General features: G+C 42.7%; 2 protein-coding genes and 1 long non-coding RNA gene across 3 annotated transcripts in view; 2 read left to right on the forward strand and 1 right to left on the reverse strand.

The window, feature by feature from the left end:
- The first annotated feature begins 215 nt into the window (after nucleotides 1-215).
- Nucleotides 216-931, forward strand: LOC137153218 (uncharacterized). The gene is made up of 2 exons (XR_010919723.1): nucleotides 216-429; nucleotides 683-931. It is a non-coding gene; the product is annotated as an uncharacterized lncRNA (long non-coding RNA).
- Nucleotides 932-11,327: 10,396 nt separating this feature from the next.
- Nucleotides 11,328-14,019, forward strand: LOC137153864 (growth hormone secretagogue receptor type 1-like). Its single transcript, XM_067549680.1, has 2 exons — nucleotides 11,328-12,084; nucleotides 13,727-14,019. The coding sequence occupies exons 1-2, from the start codon at nucleotides 11,328-11,330 to the stop codon at nucleotides 14,017-14,019; spliced, it is 1,050 nt and encodes a 349-aa protein (XP_067405781.1).
- Nucleotides 14,020-16,010: 1,991 nt separating this feature from the next.
- Nucleotides 16,011-19,826, reverse strand: part of LOC137153219 (fibronectin type-III domain-containing protein 3A-like) — a 56,897-nt gene continuing 53,081 nt past the window's right edge. The window contains exon 25 of the mRNA XM_067548355.1: nucleotides 16,011-18,574. Coding sequence (XP_067404456.1) covers nucleotides 18,263-18,574 — 312 coding nt within the window. The 3' untranslated portion in view covers nucleotides 16,011-18,262. The remainder of the gene's footprint in view (nucleotides 18,575-19,826) is intronic.

A 19,826-nucleotide genomic window follows, 5' to 3' on the forward strand; every position in this document is an offset into this window, starting at 1 on the left:
CTGAGAGCGGCTCATTTCCGGGGCTGCCATGTGAGGAGGAGCCCCCCCCCACGTGAGCTACTGAGCATGTGCGAGCGACACTCTGCCCGCCCGCTTCCCGTGGAGCATGCGCAGCGGAGCTGGAGCCCTGCCACGTGACTAGTCGGGGCGGGGGGGCCTTGCGCCCCCTCTCCTGCGGCTGCTTCTGCTTCTGCGAGGCGCGCGGGCAGCTTAGCTGGGGGTCGCGCGCGTGTGTCTCGGTGCGCGGCGGGGGCGGGTCCTGGTCCCGGGGCAGCCCCGTCCCGCCTGACGTGACGCGGCCGGGAGCTTTGGCGGACCCCGCTCCCGGGGAGCTGCGGGGGCGCGGGACCTTCGGCGGCTGTGCAGCCTCGTGGCGCGGAGGGCGGCCGAGCCGGGCCGGGCTGTGAAGGCTCAGGCGCGGAGCCCCGCGTGCGTTAGTTACAGCCAGGCTCCTGCTTTCGGGCGCCCGAGTCGGGGCTGTTGCCCGCGCTGCGGCTGGCACTAGTGCGTGGGCCGCCGCGAGCCTCTGACATAACGAGCCGGGCCCGCAAACGCCGATATTTTAAAACGAGCAAACGGGCTTCATGTAGCCTGGCCCCTGGGCGGCGCTGCCCGGCTGTGTCCCGTTTTCCAGTTGTTTGCCACAGCCAGGAGGACTCGAACCTTCCTTTTCCCTCCACAGGGACGTCGGGATTCTCAGCCAGTCCCATGCTTCCAGGAGCTGGGGCTTTCGGAGATACGCCGGACACCATGAGATTTACGATCCCAGCGCAAGAGTTGGCCCTGCCAGAGAACATGAGTGTGGGGCGGCCAGACCAGGGGCAGGATTCTTACCACCCAGTGAAATGCAGTGAGGAGATTGTGCAGACTGTTAGGGGAGAAATTAAATCTAGGCTGAGGGCTGGAAAAATAAATAAATAACACAAATAAATACCTGCCTTCCTCATTCCCAGGCATGCAACGGGCAAGGGTGGTGAATAAAATACATTGATATGCTAGAAAATAGGCAAAGGTATTACCAAATGGAACAGACAACAGTGATTAATGAAATTCTGAAAGAGGAATTGGACAAATGTTAAATATGGACCAGCTAAGGACATTTACTGCATACCATTCACTTGAAAAATGAGAAAATAGGCAAAAGTGATTTTAAAAAATTCATATCAGCAAGGGCCATTGTACAGAAAATGTAAACAAAAGAACAATCGAGAGGTAACGTGACATGTCTGCCACAACGCTGATTGGTTTGTGTTTATGATGTATTTCTGCCTGTTGCTTTTTGGCTTTCTCTTTATAGGTCCAAATCTTGCAACTAGATGTGCATAGGTTTGTGTAGATTCACTTACCTTAGGTACTGATCCACCAAATACTTATACATATGCATAATTCATGCACATGAATAGTCTTGAGTTCAGTGGAACTACTCACACATGCAAAGTTAAGCATAGAATCATAGAATATTAGAGTTGGAAGGGACCTCAGGAGGTCATCTAGTCCAACCCCCTGCTCAAAGCAGGACTAACCTCAGCTATATCATCCCAACCAGGGCTTTGTCAAGCCTCAGCTTAAAAACCTCTAAGGATGGAGATTCCACCACCTCCCTAGGTAACCTGTTCCAGTGCTTCACCACCCTCCTAGTAAAAAACTTTTTCCTAATGTCCAACCTAGACCTCCCGCCCTGCAGCTTGAGACCGTTGCTCCTTGTTCTGTCATCTGCCACCACCGAGAACAGCCTAGCTCCATCCTCCCTGGAACCCCCTTTCAGGTAGTTAAAGGCCGCTATCAAATCCCCCCTCACTCTTCTCTTTTGCAGACTAAACAAGCCCAGTTCCCTCAGCCTCTCCTCATAAGTCCTGTGCTCCAGCCCCCTAATCATTTTTGTTGCCCTCCGCTGCACTCTCTCCAACTTGTCCACATCCTTTTTGTAGTGGGGGGCCCAAAACTGGACACAATATTCTAAATGCGGCCTCACCAATGCCGAATAGAGGGGAATAATCACTTCCCGTGACCTGCTGGCAATGCCCCTCCTAATGCAGCCCAATATGCCATTAGCCTTCTTGACAACCAGGGCACACTGCTGACTCATATCCAGCTTTTTATCCACCATTACCCCCAGGTCCCTTTCTGCAGAGCTGCTGCCTAGTTCATTGGTCCCCAGTCTATAGCTGTGCATGGGATTCTTCCTTCCTAAATGGAGGACTCTGCACTTATCTTTGTTGAACCTCATTAGATTTCTTTTGGCCCAATCCTCCAGTTTGTTTAGGTCACTCTGTATCCTATCCCTACCTTGCAGGGTATCTACCACTCCCCCCAGCTTAGTGTTGTCCACAAACTTGCTGAGGGTGCAATCTACCCCATCCTCCAGATCATTAATAAAGATGTTGAACAAAACCGGCCCCAGGACTGACCCCTGGGGAACTCCGCTTGTGACCGGTTGCCAGCTAGACATGGAGCCATTGATCACTACTCGTTGAGCCCTATGCTCTAGCCAGTTCTCTATCCATTTTATAGTCCATTCATCCAACCCATACTTCTTTAACTTGCTGGTAAGAATACTGTGAGAGACAGTATCAAAAGCTTTGCTAAAGTCAAGGTATATCACGTCCACCGCCTTCCCTACATCCACAGAGCCAGTCACCTCATCATAGAAAGCAATCAGGTTGGTCAGGCATGACTTTCCCTTGGTGAATCCGTGTTGACTGTTCCTGATCACCTTCCTCTCTTCCAAGTGCCTTAAAATGGATTCCTTAAGGACCTGCTCCATGATTTTTCCAGGGTTGAGGTGAGGCTGACCGGTCTGTAGTTCCCCGGATCCTCTTTCCTCCCTTTTTTGAAGATGGGCACTATATTTGCTTTTTTCCAGTCCTCAGGGACCTCCCCTGTTGCCACGAGCTTTCAAAGATAATAGCCAATGGCCCTGAAATCACCTCAGCCAACTCCCTCAGCACCCTCGGGTGCATTGCATCCGGCCCCATGGACTTGTGAATGTCCAATCCTTCTAAATAGTCTTGAACCCGTTCCTTCAGCACTGCGGAATGTTCGCCTCCTTCCCATTCTGTGCCACCCAGTACAGCAGTCTGGGAGCTGATCTTGTCTGTGAAGACAGAGGCAAAAAAGGCATTGAGTACCTCAGCTTTCTCCACATCCTCCGTCACTAGGTCGCCTCCCTCATTCTCTAAGGGGCCCACACTTTCCCGAACCTTCATCTTGTTGGCCACATGCCTGTAGAAACCCTTCTTGTTCCCCTTCACTTCCCTTGCTAGCTGCAACTCCAATTGTGCTTTGGCCTTCCTGATTTCATTCCTGCACGTTTGAGCAGTGTTTATGTACTCCTCCCTAGTCATCTGACCAAGCTTCCACTTCTTGTAAGCTTCTTTTTTGCGTTTAAGTTCGCCAAGGACATCTCTGTTAAGCCAAGCTGGACGCCTACCATATTTTTGCAGGATCCATAGGTTTGCAGGATCCAAGGCCCCTCAGGATTGGGACTGAAGTTTATGTGTTTGTATAACACCCACCAGACTGGCGGTCTGAATTGGATTTATGTAACCTACTTCAAACAAAGGTTGCAAGTGAGTAGGTGGGCACATTGTGAGGAGCTTCCCATGTCCTCTGAAACTTGAAGCACCACACTGAATATATGGGGCACTTTCATATTTTTGCTTTTGTGCCTGATTCAGCAGGAATTATGGACCAAGTTTCACCACCATCTTAAGAGGGTTACCAATGCCCCTCAGAGCCTCTCCGGGGGCATGGAGGAAGAATGGGACCATGTAGACTTTGCTCTCCCTTCTCCACATTACCATTGAAGGAATGAGGGAAGGGGAAAATCACTGTCTGTGGCTCAGAGGGGAAGTGACCTGGGGATGCTGCTCCTCCAAGTCACTGTCAACAGTTTGGGTCAGGACCATCTATTGGTGAATCAAGTTGGAGTAAGCATGGTCCATGATCAGGCTGAGCTTTTATGGAGCCACACATTCAAGGTGGTGTGGAGATGGGCTACCCCAGGACAATTTAGGGGGATGTGGTCACTGTGGTGGGAACAATTACATTCCCTTTAATTTAGAGATCCTGTAGTTGAAACAATAGTTGCCATTGCCCAAAGCACAGGCTGCATTTAAGGCCGTTCAGGAATCTGCACTATGTGGGCAGCGGTGTTTCACTGTGGGCTGAATGTAAATACAGGTTAGGGGACTGCTTTGATGGCAGCTGCGTATGTGTGTGTGTGTAAGAAAGCAGAAATACCACTGGAGCATGCCGAGAAGTAGCAAAGAAGCCCCAGACTAAATCAGAGAAGCCCTCATAGTGTGACCCTGAGAAAAGCCTAGAGCAGGAGATTTTGGGTATAGGGCTGGTTGGAAAGAGGCTTGGAACTATGAGCAAATAAACTGTCTCCTGCCATTTGATGTCTACTGTGGTCAGGGAAACAGGATGACATCAGCAAAATACCTGATGCAATCATCAATTTCTCCTAATGGAAACAACCCAGTAGACCCTAATTTTGGCTAACTGCCCAGATCAAAAGGGGTAACAATATTTCCCTACAAAAACATGACTGGCGGCTCCAAACTTTTCCTAGTTGGCAGCCTGACGAGGAACCCAAGACCCACACCTAATATGTAGGCAATAGGAAAGACTGCAACCACTGTCCTCATGCTGAGTCTGTGGAGATGATAAATCCTACCATGCAGGGTTCCATCATTAGCCTAGTGGATTTAGGCAGAGCAGGTAGCTCTATATTAAAGATGAGGGATGCCATGCACATCATTGTGGAGCTCTGCACAGGGCCACCTCTCTCATAGAATTTGCAGATGCCTCATTACATTAATTAATTAATTTCTCATGTATTAATTTAACAGGAAAGAAAGAAAGAACCACCATGGAAGAAATGAGCCAAAACTGTGGTAATTATCTTATAATTTTCCATGAAAGTCACCTTTACTGCTTACATTATGTACGAGCAGTGGAAAATGATGTGATTGGTATGAAGAAGAGAGGCAGTATCCTGGAGACAGCATGTCTATTGTATAATGCAGTTATTGCTGTCTGTTCATTTATATTCTAAAGCAAACAACCATATGAAATTTAGTGGCCCAAAGTACAAATTGGAGCTGCAGTCTCCTGGAAAGCATAGAAAATGATTCTGAACAGGAAGATGGGTTGGGGACATATTTCCCCTAAATGGAATGCGTTATCAATTTCCTCCATAGCTCAGCCCCTTCTCTCTTTAGATATGCTTTTCATCTTGCTTTTTTCTTTACTTTGAGGAAGACATTTTCCTATTAGACAAATGGCTGGATGTCTCATTTCTGGACTATCTTAGATACTTATTTGACCCCATTACTGTAGCATCTGAGCACCCCACAATATCCCTATACGGTAGGGAAGAACTAGTATCCCCATATTTGAGGAATAACTGGCTAAGCCGTAATACTGCAGTAAAGGATAGGGGTTAGAGTAGATCACAAATTGAATATGTGGCAACCATGTGATGCAGCTGTGACAAAAGCTAGTATTTTGGGCTGTATAAACAAGTGTGTGGTATATAAGGCATAATTGTCCAAGTCTGTTCAGCCTTGATGAGGCCTCAGCTGAAATATTGTATTCAATTTTAGGCATCACACTTTAGGAAAGATGTGGCCAAATTGGAGAGAGTCCAAGGGAGAGCTACAAAAGTGATAAAAGATTCAGAAAACCTGATGTGTGAGAAAAGATTTTTTTAAAAAACTGAGTATGTTTAGTCTTAAGGAAAGAAGAGTGAGGATGGATCTGTTAACAGTCTTCCCCTATATTAAAGGCTGTTGAAAAAAGCCAGTGATCAATTGTTCTCCACAGCACTCATGCAGGACAAAAAGTAATCATCTTAATCCTGCAGCAAAGGAGATTTAGATTAGATATTAAGGAAAGCTTTCTAACTATAAGGAAAGTTAAGTACCGGAATAGGCTTCCAAGGGAGGTTGTGGAATCCATGTGATGAGTTTACTTGTGTCTCAGCACTGGGGGCTAGATTAAATGACCTCTAACCATCCCTACGATTCTTACAGAGAGGACTGAGGCACAGGGAGACTAATTAACTGGCCTAAGATCACACAGGCTAGTCTGTGGCCAAGCAAGGACTTGAACAAAGGTCTCTAAAGTTCCAGGCTAGCAGGTTAACCACAGGACCACTGGTCTGCTGTATGTTAAAGTAGTACATGATATTTCATTACTAGTACTGGTGACAGCTATAAATGGTGACATTAATCTTGGGTTGGTTTTTTGTTTGTTCGTTTTAAACAAATGCAACTGTACTTAAGGCATTACTTTACGGTTTTGTGTTCATACGATCATGACATGAGCATGAGCTGCATCATGATCTTATTGCTGTTACCCTCATCTTTTTCCCCTCCCAGTCAGTGTTTGAAACCATCAACTCCCAAGTCAATGTAAAAACTCCCAATTATTTCAGTGAAAGCAAGATTAAACCCGTATATCCTGATCTTACAAACCATTCTGCACAGTCAGATCCCTGTGTCCTGCACTGATCTCATTTCATCCCCTGCAATAGGTGAAAGCACATTGGCACCCATACACTTACAATGTTCTGTCTTGACAGTTTTTTGCTCTGGAACATATTCTTGACATTGAAAACTAAGTTAAAGAAAGGAACTAAACTGCAGAGAATGTGTGCATTGCTGTGGAAATCCTTGGAAGGAAGGAAGGAAGGACTTTAAGTTGTCACCAAGAGTCAAAACACTCAGATGTGGCCATCATTTTAATTTCAATGCAAAATGAATGTTCTCATCTCAAATGATGTGTGACTTTCAAAGCATGGAAACAACAACCTGATAAGAATCCATGCAAGTTCAGTTCTGCTATCCATCTGGTTCTCATACAGCATCTATTCTCTCCCATCACTGCCTTGACCCCATACAGAGACTCCTCCACTGGAGAGCCAAGCAGAGAGAGCAGCTAGGGGTGCTCTAAGCCCAAGTTTCTTCATGGAAATCAGAGTGGGTGGTGATACAACTGGGAGCTGTTGTTTTAAGTTTGTCAGTGAAAATGTCTGTCAATATCTATCTTCTGCTTGTTCCACAGGGGCAACGGCACTGCAGTCTAGTCTCATTTGGGGCACAAGAAGCTCCAGGGCCAGCCCTGTATTCAGTATAAGCCAGCAATAGTTCTGGATGAACAAACAAAGGAGAATGCATTTGCTGAGATTCTTTGAGTTGATGCATTATATCGTAGTCCAAGAAATTTGTATTTCATGAGTCATAGTATATTGCAGAAAAACATCCTCCTTGGATGGGATGAAAGACAACAAAGGCTATAGACAACAAAATGACATTCAACAAAGACAAATGTAAGGTGCTACACTTAGGAAAGAAAATCCAAATGCACAAATACAGAACGGGGATAACTGGCTTGGCAGCAGCATTGCTGGAAAGGATCTGGGAGTTGTGGTGGATCACAACCTCCATAAGAGACAGCTATGCAGTGCTGTTGCAAAAAAAGCAAATGCAATTTTAGGTTGCATTAAGATGCATAGCATGCAAGTCCTGGGAGGTGATAGTACTGCTCTATTTGGCATTGGTTAGTACCATGGAGTAATGTGTCCAATTTTGGTCACCAATGTATAGAAAGAATGTGGAGAAACCGGGAAGGTTCCAGAAGCAAGTGACACAGATGACCAAAGGGATGGAATGCCAGTTATGAGCAAAGGCTGAAGGAACTGGGTATGTTTAGTCTGGAAAAGAGGAGATTGGGGGGGACATGATCATGGTCTTCAAATACTTGAAAGGCTGCCAGAAAAAAAGCTGCAGAAAAGTTATTCTCTCTTGCCACAGAGGGCAGGACTAGAGTCAATGGGTTCAAACTATAGCATAGCAGATTTAGATTAAATCTCAGGAAAAACTTCCTGACTGTAAGAAGAGTAGGACCATGGGCAGTGGGTGAGCTTCCCCTGGGGAAGTCTAGCTCCCTGTCCCACCTCTTCCACCCATGGCCCGCCCACACGCCATCCCTGCTCTGCCCCAGGCCCCAACCCTTCCTCCGCTTGCCCCTCACTGTCAGAGGGATGCGACCAGCAGGCGGATGGGGGGGTCTTGTGGGGGTGGAGGGATGAGGAAGGATGCACATGGTGAGTGGGGGGGACCTCCGGAGAGGGAGGGTGGAGTGGAGCAGCCAGGCAGCAGCAGGCAGGTGGGGTCTCGGGGAAGAGGTGGAACCACTATGGCCCAGGAGTCTGGTGGCAGCTGCGCTGGGGAGGCTTAGCCTCCCTTGGCCTATTATACTGCTGCCCCTGAGTAGGACAATGGAACAGACGCCTCGGGAGATTGTGGAAGCTCCTTCACTGGAGGTTTTTGAAAGGAGGCTTGATAGCCATCTGTCTTGGGTGGTTTAGACACAACAAATCCTGCATCTTGGCAGGGGGGTTAAAATAGATGACCCTTGCAGTCCTTTCTAACCCTATGATTCTATGAGTCTGAAGGTTAATTCCAGACACTGAGCTAAACCAGCACATGTCTCTCAGGAAAGAGGGATCTACGCCACCAAAAACCTGAGCAGTGTTTTCACAGGGCCGCAGACAATGGATTATATCAAAAGCAGACACAATCAGGCCATCTGCCATTGGTGCCATTCATTCCTGACATATTGTAAAAGACAGGAATGCATTGCTGACAGATTATGAGAAAGAATTGATAGCATGTATCTTGTATTGGTGAAAGGGGCTACATTAACAACCCTGGAACCCGAAGCCCTCTGACCATGGGAGGCCAAGCCTGTTCTGGAAAGACCATTTTTAAGCATGAACAAGCTGTTCACTTTTCAATCAGACCTGCTTCTCTCCGTGGAGACTAACAACAGTGGACAGAGTTTGGGAATATTTTTCACAATGTAGCTATCGGTTTACTGGTACAAAGACCACAAACTTCTTCTACATAAGCAACCAAACATCCCTCGAATTATATCTTTTGATTCCTAAAGCTTGAGCTGGATTCAGGCTGATTACCTGGACAGGAAAGGTGGAGAATAGCCATTACCCATCCGCTCCGCCTGATAGTTCTATCAGTGAATGTATTTGCCTAACGTGGCGGTACTGTAAGTATTGGAAGATGAAAAGAAGCTTCACAGTGCATGTTATTCTAGACACTGGTTTCATTCATAATTACAAAACAGGAGCCAGGGTCTTGCTACATAGAGAGGGGCTGCACGGCTCACAGCTAATTCTGGCACCAGTGAACTGGGACATTCACCAAAGGCAACTGGTTGCCAACTGGTGAGGAAAAAATGTGGAAAGTACCCTATCTGCAGAGCTGATCAGATAGTGAAGACTTTCCATTCAGCACATAGCTACAGTCAAAATATCACTGCTTGGCAGCTTGGAAAATCAGTAAGATGCTCTCAGCAGTGTTGCTAATGATCAGGCTTTGCTCAGTCTTTAGGGTGGTTTGTTTTTAGAAATCCTATTCGTGTGAGTGTAGTAGGTGCAGCATAAGAAGTGCGGGCTTTGGGAACAGATTTTTAAAGGCATTTAAATGCTTAAAGATGCAGAAAACCTAGTAAGGTTTTTCAATAGTGCCTGGGTGCCTAACTCCCATTGATTTAAAAGGCCATTTAGAGCCTAGACCCAGATCTTCAAAGCTATTTAGGCCTTTGACTCACAGTGGGAGTTAGACGCTTAAATCCATTTGAGGATCTGGGCTCTGAGCACTTTTGAAAATCCCAGTAGGTGCCTGTATGCATCTTTAGGCATCTAAATGCCTTTAACAATTTTACTCTTTGTGCCTACTCTCGCTGACTTCATAATGGAACGCTTCCTGTGAGCAAACCCACAGCGCTGCAGTTTTAAGGAGTTAGCTATGCTGGGCATTGAAACAGTGTGCAGTACATTTCAATAGCACACTTTAATAGGCTTTAGGACATGAACAAATAAAAAACAATAAAACGCTGAAGACAATGAACATAACAGACTTATTTTCTTCGGGGATTCTTGTTTCCTGGCTTCCAAATCTTGAGTTTGCAGGGAATACAGGAGTTCCCTAGGATTGCTTCGTGTCATACCCTGTTTTCTTATGGAGAGTGCTATAGCTCTGCTATTTAGCATAATAGCTTTCTTCCAGCGGTGAAGAATGAAACCTTTTAAAAAGTCTCGCTGTCAGCAGCTAATGTTGCCTTTATGTTTTGTACAGTACCAAACACACACCCAGATCATTTAATAAATAATTACTGAGCTTTTCTAAAGTGAAAAGTAAATCAAAGACAAAGCAACACTGTCTCGTTTTTAAAATTGATGTCCAAACAAACATTTTCCCACTTAACTTGATTATCTTATTAAGCCATGTTCAGGCCAGACTTCTCACACTGCAGCATATGTTGTGGAGGAGATGTAGGGGAAAAAGCCCTAAATAAACACAGCATTTCTATCTACAGGTCAATGGAAAATTACATAATTGTCCTGAGTGGTCTAATTAAGGTTCCAATATCAAAGAGCTCTTTAACCTCCCTGGCAACTGAGCATACTGTCCACAAGTTAGGCTTCATTGGACTGTTCTCCCTAAGTATTTAATGATGTGTCATTAACTGTAGGTAGGTGGAAGAGGAGGAAGATGGATTACTATAATCTCCGTGCTCCACGGGAACTACACGAAAAGCTCAAAGTACCCCCAAATGCTTTCCTCAGAAATTGTGGCACATTTTAGGAGTCTACGCTTGGCTGCGGACCTGCTCGTACAAAGCGCATGTTTTGCTCAGGTTCTGAGTAATTAAAGGTGAAAAATATTTTCCATGTTGCAAATGATATGTACCTTCTCTTTGCCACGGACAAAGACCACCTATAACTCCAACTGCTGTTTGGAGGATTCTTTAGAGAGGGAATCATCTCTGCCAAAAAGGATCTGAACTTTTGCACATGCTAAAGATCTAGCAAACGTTTGGCGAGGTTAAACAATGATTTTATTGGTCCATGGTGCGCTGCGTTTTTAATATGGATTGTAGCTACATTGGCTCCATATTCGTCTTTCAAGAAATACCTTTGGTGGAATTTTCAAGCTACAAATGCTATTTTGAAGCAGTGTGAATAAAGCAAACAGTAAATTTTCAATTTTTTTTCTAAATTCCAAAACGTTGGGTATAATAATTAATATTCTCTCTCTCTCTTGAAACAGAACAGTGGCTATTTCCATATTTAGTTACAGTCAACTAATATTTTTATGAACATTATTTTTTTTGTTTTAAAGTTGAGCTTTAAAGGCAATGAAGATGAATCTGATATCACAATCAGGATAAGAATTTTTTTTTTTAAATCAAGTGATAAGAAGCCACCACTACCATTTATTTTGGGACCAGAAATGGATTCCGTCTCACATTACAGCTATTTCCAGAATGACACAGACTACTCTGAAGAGCAGTCTTTTTCTTTATTTGATATTCATGTACTTGTGCCTGTGACTATAATTTCCATCATCCTGTTTTTCTTGGGTATCACGGGGAATGTGATCACAATATTAATTTTCAAAAGATACAAGGAAATGAGAACTACAGTTAACATGTATTTATCTAGCATGGCGCTGTCAGACATTCTGATTTTCCTTGGTCTGCCTTCTGATTTGTACAGGATTTGGAAATACAAACCATATGTCTTTGGGGATTTTCTCTGCAAATTTTTATTTTACCTTAGTGAAACCTGCACATACTGCACCATCTTGCACATCACCACTTTGAGTGTAGAGCGGTATTTTGCTATTTGCTTTCCTTTGAAAGCCAAAACAACCATCACTAAAGGCCGGGTGAAAGGGGTCATCCTTTCTTTGTGGGTGTGGGCTCTCCTGACTGCTGGTCCAGTTCTGTTCCTGTTTGGTGTGGAACACCGCAATGGAAGCCTGCCGGATGATGCCAAGGAGTGCAATTCCATAGCGCACTCAGCCCGCACAGGGCTTTTAGAAACAATGACTTGGGTCTCCACCATTTATTTTTTCCTTCCAATGCTCTGCCTGACTCTGCTTTATGGACTCATCTGTGGAAAGCTTTGGCGAACCAGGCACAAGTTGAGAGGACTCCAGGCTGCAAGCCGTGACAAGTACCACAAACAAACTGTCAAAATGTTAGGTAAGGATCTGGTTTGAGCGCAATCTAAATTGCTGCAGTTTTTTAAATCACACTAGGTTAGAGGGTGGAGCTGGCAAGGATGGGCCCATACAGATTTAAGGTTAGTACATTTTTTACTTCAGTGACTCATGTTCCTGGGTTTTACTGAGACATAGAGCCCCCTCCAATTTGAATTGTGTCTGTTGGTCAATTGAACGCTTAGGTAGCGCTGGACTGATGCAAAGTTAGACCAGCAGCAAAGAAGAAACTTGCTGTGACCCTTTTTTTGTCAAACAAATCTGAGCAACCTTGATTTTTTGTGTGTGTCATGGTTTGACAGCTAGTTCTTCAAGTCAGCCACTCTCACTTCCCCCAGGAAAAATTTAACATGGTTAGCGTTTGCTTTGGTCCACAATCTGAACAAAATTATGTGTCCAGACCTATTTAAACATTGGCTTCTTTCCTCTGAAATTATAACTAACATTTTAGTAGCCTCATTACAGAACCTGCTGGTCAATCTGTGAGGTGTTATCCTCTGTGGTGCAGGGACAGAGGGTAAGAATCTAAACCTCTGCCAGCATTTAGTACTGTAGTGACTCATCCTTTTAGCTTTGAAGGTCACTGGGTAATCCCTAGTCACAACTAAGATAGCCATCATCACAATTTGATAAAACAAAATGATTTATTTGGGTTAACATAACATGTAAGGCCTTACTCAGATTGTTCACTCATCTCAGATGAGCAAAATACCCACTGCTTGTGGCTAGCAGCAAAATTGAGAGTTCAAGTACCAACTCCCCGTGCTCGCAGTGGAGGCAAAAGCATTGATGGCCTGGGTTCAGTCTGCTTGCAGTGCCTCTATTTTGCCCTCAGTGGCTGTGAATGACTCAAAGATTGCCCCCTCCCAAAGCTCAAAGTGGACTCTTGCCTCTTTTCAGCTTCCCCACGTTCTGCAGGAAAAACAGTGAAATGCAGGAACATGGATACATGACGTTGAACTACTAACTTTAAGGCTGTGCCTTTTCTTTCCCTCAACTTATTTTCTCCAACTGTTTGTTCAATTTCCCTGTTTATTACATCTTCTAAAAATGTCTCTCCTCTGTCTCAGTGGCTTCCTTCCCCAACTTTCCCTCGCCCCACTTCTTCCCCTGCCTCTTTTTTATTCTTCCATTCATTGCCCAGCTTTCTTTCTCTCCCCTTTTCCATCACTTTATGTTCTGGGGGCTGCCCAGATTCTTTGTTCCTCTTCTTATCCCATACTCTTCCCAATCTGCAACCCTGCCCCTCTCCTGGGCAATATTTCACTGACGCCTGAGGCAGATTTCTGGATAACACTAACAGCAAGACATATAGCTGAAGTACCAATGTCGCTGTAACCTAGCCTGATCATGTTCCTTTCTCATCACTGTACTACAGACACATAAAAGGTCTTTTATGTGAACCCTGGACACAGCACTGCAGCAGGCAAACTTTAAGCCTAATGCTTATGTCTACCTGCAAACATGAAGGAAAAATGGCCTTACACGTCATGTGGTAGCACGGTTCCAGTACATGTCGTATTAAATGTAGTAGTCTAAGGTCTCAGCCACAATGTAGTTTAAAGCGACGGAACAAAGAATTTTTCAAAATTATTGTACTAAAATATATTCCTTTCCTTCTTTAGCAGTAGTCGTCCTGGCCTTCGTGCTGTGTTGGCTACCATTCCACGTAGGTCGAATCCTCTTTGCCCAGACCAAAATCATCCTGTATGACATCACTCAGTACTTCAATCTCATCTCCATGCTTCTCTTTTACCTTGGAGCATCTATTAATCCTATACTTTACAATGTCATGTCACAAAAATACAGAAAAGCAATGAGCAAAATCCTGAACTACAGGCGGGTCTGGCAATTCAGAAAGTTGACAAGGAGTGAAAGGACTTCTCTTGAAGGTACAGAAGTCAGTTCTGTCATGTAAACTGTTAAGTGTGTACTTAAATAGTGTCCTCTACATCTAGATTTTAGCTGTTCACTATACGTGTGACCTATACATTAATATCAAGCTTTGGCACTAGTGCCTGCCTGCTGGTGGGGCTTTTAATCATTCTCTAGATGGAAAACCTTTGCTGCTTCTGTCAGTGAGCACAAAGTTCTCCATTACCCATTGTCACTCCTGCTTCAGGGTGATGCAATTATTTCCTGCATTGTTTATACAGTTTAAGCAGTCAGGATCCTGGCTAAATTATCTCCATAACTATGTTCAGAAGCCAGTAGTGGCACAACACCCTTCAAAGTGCCAATAACATCAGTCAATTGCGTTGCAATGTCTGCGTGCGCAGTTCCAACTAGCCACAAAGCGCTCATTCGCTAGTGAATGTGTTCTAAGCCCTACATGATCATGGATTTTGCTTAGGGTGATACAGAAGCCATTCAACCGCCTCATTCAAGTTCTTAGCATTTATTTGATGTATGAAAACTGATCAAAACAGATAAGCTGGACTGAATCAAACTGCCTTTGTTCTCTTCATCTTAATGTATTTACTAATCAGGCAAACCTGAAAGAAAAGTGAAAGAAATATTAGAGTTATGATTTGGAGAGCCGCATGTCCTTTACAAAGGCTGATAAAGGGAAGCAAGAAAGTAAGTTACAGATAGGGGGTGGGGATGGCAGAGACTGTTACTTGCTTAATTTCCACAAGAAGGTTAAGAGACAGGGATGGAACCCAGCCCCCAGTGCCTTAACCCCCCAGACCATTCTATCACCCAATGGGGTTAATGAAACTCTATTCTTTGGGCAGTCGTATTACTGCACTTGCATTAATGGCAAAGGACTATGTTGGGTACAGAGAAGATAGAGTCTATTTCAAGGTTCAGATTCCCTGGTGGAAATCAAGGTTATGTCAAAGCTACCAAGTAATCCTGCCTTGGTTGCTCTGGCACCATTTCACAAGTTGTTTGCTATTGTTTTGACAATGCACACGCCGCCGCAGGAGTGCTATTATGTCACTCAGTGCTGGAGAAGCTGACTCTCAATGAGCCATTTTCAACCGCCTGCACTATAACACCACTTTCAGTTACACATGCTTCCTCTCATCTAAATAACTGGAAACAAAGAATTACAAAGAATAGCACACAGTGGTTCCAACAGGATTGTCTCCGTCAGCTTGTAGCAAAGAGACCAGCACCAGAGTTCACTAATTTCATTAGCATATTGTAAGGTTTAATTTTTGCCCTCACTGCATCCTCCCTACCCTTGCATAGGAAAGGGAGCCTAATTCTATAAGGAATAATAGGCCATATTCTCCACTAGATAGACATGTGAAATCAAAGCAGTAGCAATTCCGTTGCAACTGGGCCAAAAATAGTTTGAGGGAAGGGAAGGAAGCCAATCTGGAGTAATCCCTTCTCTTCCTGGACATATTGTCACTGGGCAGAGCTGGGGAACAGTTGATCTACCCAGTATCATCCCCCTTGCAATATCAGTGAGTTTCCTTTAGATGATTCCCTGCAGTTGGTGAACCCATTGGAATTAACTCCTGAAGTCCTGCTCTTTCCACTGCACTGCGGGGGTCGGGGGACTACAAATGGCAGCACAATCCCTAACACAGCACTAGATTGAGGAGGCATGGTGAGCAGCACAGAAGTACTGGTAGTTGCCTATGGAACTTGGGAAATCTGTGCTGTTGGAGAACTACATCCCCTCCACAAACCCACAGTCCTCCTCCCACATGGAGACATCACCTTTGGAACACCACAAGTTTCAACTTGAACTTACTGAGCACCTTCCCCATCTGCAAGTTTAAGATATAGCCCACTGAGGCTATAAAAACCATGTGGCTGTTTCCTTCATCCTAAACTACATACTACACAGATGACAGGATTGTCCCAGAAGGAAGTTATTTTCTTATTAATAAATTCAACACACAAACACATACAAATTTGAACAATTTTTTATTTTTTATTGGCTGTTTTAAATATATTATCTATTTGATAGTTACAATTTAGTAATACAATGCATGGCAGCTTTAACATAAGTTTGAGATATCTCAAAATTACAATATAAGAAAAATGAAGATACCTAATATGTTAATGCCACTAGGGTATACCAATCTGGAATGTATAATAGTCAATATAAAATCTACATTACACTATACTTTCCAGTATATTTCCTGGAAATATGAACATTCTGTGGCAATTCAGAAGCATTTTATTTTTAATTTTCTAGGAAGTCATGATTTAAGATTTATTCTGAAAACCTACTTGATTATTTAAAAAATATATCAGAAATGCTATTGCCAAATAAATCACTAAATGCTTTGCTCTGTTTGTCTAAGAGTTGAAGAAAAGATCCTTTGGCAAAAGAGATTTGCTGAAGGCAGGCTATTGTTTTCTAAAGTAAAATATGAAAGGAAATAAAGAAGGCATATTTGTAAACTCTTCCGCAAACTAAAGACACTAATATCTGTATAAAATTCTTTCCAACACTGAAGAGAGATTTCCATGATATAAATGATTAACTTAAAGTTCTGCTACAAGTAGAACAATACATTCAAACATACATTTTCCAGGACTTTTTAATCAAAATAAATAGAATACAAAATGAAGAGTACATTTTTGAAAAGGTTAATTTCCAATTGCACCATAAATCTACTTTTAAGAATATTAACTGATACTATGTCATAATTTAGGATTTCCACATTTGAAATGCAACACAATGCCTCAAACTGTAACTTATTAACAGCCACTGGAGAAGCGTCCTTAAGATGTTTTTTCTTTGAAAGAATTAGCCTGTATTCAACAGTACTATCCCACATACAATCGCAGTGCCCCCATGTCCATAAAGTGTAGCTGTAGTATTAGAATATGTTAAATCTGTAACATTCTATGGCATGTTCTTTAAACTCCAAAATAATTAGGGAGACCCATTCTGAAACAAATGTCTAAATTTGTGGCTTCCAGCTTTCAAAATATTTCATGTAAAGAAAATAGCTGTCTGACTTATCTTCAACTATCTGCAGAATGTTTGACAAGGAACAGTCATATGTAGTGCATAGTATTCACAAAAAATATTTCTCAGAATAGTCAGACAAGCATGACAAATTTTGGAAAAGTTTCATAGCAAAATTCTCATCTACAACACAATGGAATGTGAACTGCCACCATTGTGATAGCAATTTATTTAAAACATTGTATAAATGTTATCTAAAATATTATTTCATGTACAGTTTGTTAATTCAGATAAGGATGGAAGAGCATCCAAAATCAGTTTGAACTTTTTATTTTTAGGTTAAGAATAGTACAAAAACATTTGCTCAGTTTGAGCCAATAGTGAAACATTTATCATAAATGCACTTTTTCTCCTTAAAGACAAAATCTGTGCCTTTTCTGAAAACGCTGAAAAGATTTAATCAGAAGCACAGAAAATTACTGTTCTCTCAGGCACTGAGAATGAAAATGTGGATTGGGCCAACAGTTGCTTACCAACAGCTGAAAGCATTTCATTCAGAAATGTACAGTACAAAAAGGGACCAATTTGCAATATTACATACAAATGCAATCACTCTGTATGTCCATTACACCCCTCTAGCATTTTTAATTACAATTCTAAAAATGCTGGCACCCCTACTTTAACACTTGAAATATTAATTATTGAATCCCAAACATTAAAATAACTGTATGGTAGTAATATCACTAAGTCAAAATCATATTTTGTTTTCTTTCTACAGTATATTAAATGTGGTATGCTTTAGCAATGTTCTGCAGTACAGTACTGTTCTAAGCTCAAGCATTTTTGCTGCTGTATTTCATGTATACCAACTATAACAATACTTGATTAAAAGTTGCTGATCCACTACCACTTGCCTAGTTGTACTTTAAAAGACTTTATCTAAAGCCTTTTCTCTAATTGGCCAAATGGCCGAGGCATTGAATATCGAGGGGGAAAGAGAGAATGTGTGTGTGTTAAGGAAGTTTTTTGCTGTTTTATTAACAGCTAACCCTGGTTACAGAAGATCCAGGATTACCCGTTCTATGACAGGTGTATGTTCATTATTTGGAAAGGTTCTGCAAACCCAGCCTCAATGTTGGTCAGTGGCAAAGATGGAAACGTATGTATCTTTTATACAATCATTTCCAGCTAGGATTTTAATTAGACTTTACCAACATAAATACCCAGAATAACTTTCATACAAAAAGCTAAGTAATGAATAGGTTTAAACAGTCTACTTGATTACAAAGTACTGAACAACAGAAGCAAACAAAACAGCAACCACCGCAAATCCTATAAGAAGAATAGCAGCAATTTGCTCGTCACTTGGCTTTTTAACCTTTGCAGATTCAGCTATAGAATCAGCACACTGCGGAACCAACTCTTGTTTCTGAGATGAGAATACTGTACTGGGACTGTAAGGTCCATACAGTTCTTGCAATCCAGTAGAATCTTGATACCGGCGTCCAGCACAGACTCTGAACCGATATTCACAGTTTGTCTGAAAGTTTGTGAAACGGAATGAAGTCTCTGATCCCTTGTATACCTAAATAATAAAGAGAAGAAACAAATCATTCATCTATTTCACTTTCCCAATACCTAACATTAGACACAATAGGCAGTGCTTGACTCCACAAGTACAGACAGAGCAGGCCTGCAAGGGTCTGTGAAGCCTCCCCCACGAATCCAATTTGAGGACCCTAGAAATCTTTTATTTCTAAAGAGTTTCCTAGCAAATCTTTAAAATGTAAGAGGTCACTAGGAGTAAAATTTTGCCAGTGATGTTCTCCTAAAGGTGACAAGTTATTCGCAGTCCCTGCAAGCCTGGCCTCTGAAAAAAACCTACAGCCATAGGTAGTGCCTACTGTGTGCTAGGTCCACCATAAAGTAAGACAGTACCTGCCCCAGAGTTTACAATTTAAGATAAGCAACAAATGAAGTGCTGGGAATAGGTAGAGAGATAAAACATACAATTAACCCTCTCCTCCCACATAAACATCAAATCTCCAACTGTCCAACTTTGCCTTTATTATTTGGCTAATTTCATAGTACAAGTGGGTTTTGGGAGGAGATAACAGGGCCAAAGAATCTCATTAACCCTCCCCTAAATCCTCAGGTGGCTCCTGTGAATGGTGGTACACCCCTGGTTGTTAGGAGGTTCTTTACATGTGGGATGGAGCAGAAACAAATCTAGCTTTTTGAAATTTACTCTGTTCAAAACACACTGAAGGTTTTCAGTGATGTAAGACATTCAATATTTGCAGTGGTATCATTAGTACTGCCATAAAGCTTTGAGCATGACAGTGTTACATGAAAGATCCTTTTGAAACCATGCTGCTCCAGTTTTAATTGTAACAACTGTTTACAATAGTTTGAGGCAATTTGTTTAAAATTAAAGGGCAACCAGATTTTTCAAGGTTAAAAAACATGAGGAAGGATGGTTTATAGAGCCTGGTTTTACTAGTGACCAAGAAAGTGGGCACAAGAAAGTTTGGCGAATCTAAAAACCAAGAGTCAATGGGGAAAAACCCATATCACTTCTGTCTAGCCTCCTAGGTTAATACGCTACTTTAATTCTGTGCCTCTTATGGTCTAATTACAAATTTATGAATCAAGATTAGGGGATTCAAATGTACTACTTTGAGTGCATTTGATTTGAAGAATGCTGAACAGCAGCAGTATGTACTGGAACAACTTTAAAACTATTTTAACTTTAAATCTACCCAGCCTTAGTAACATTCAGAGACTTGATTTTCTTAAAGAAAAAAATATCCTTACAATAATTTTTAAAGAGTAAC

Source organism: Emydura macquarii, unplaced genomic scaffold (genome assembly GCF_026122565.2).
Source record: "Emydura macquarii macquarii isolate MOO-44397 ecotype Brisbane River unplaced genomic scaffold, CSIRO-AGI_Emac_v2 contig_1253, whole genome shotgun sequence".
Lineage (NCBI taxonomy): Eukaryota > Metazoa > Chordata > Testudines > Chelidae > Emydura > Emydura macquarii.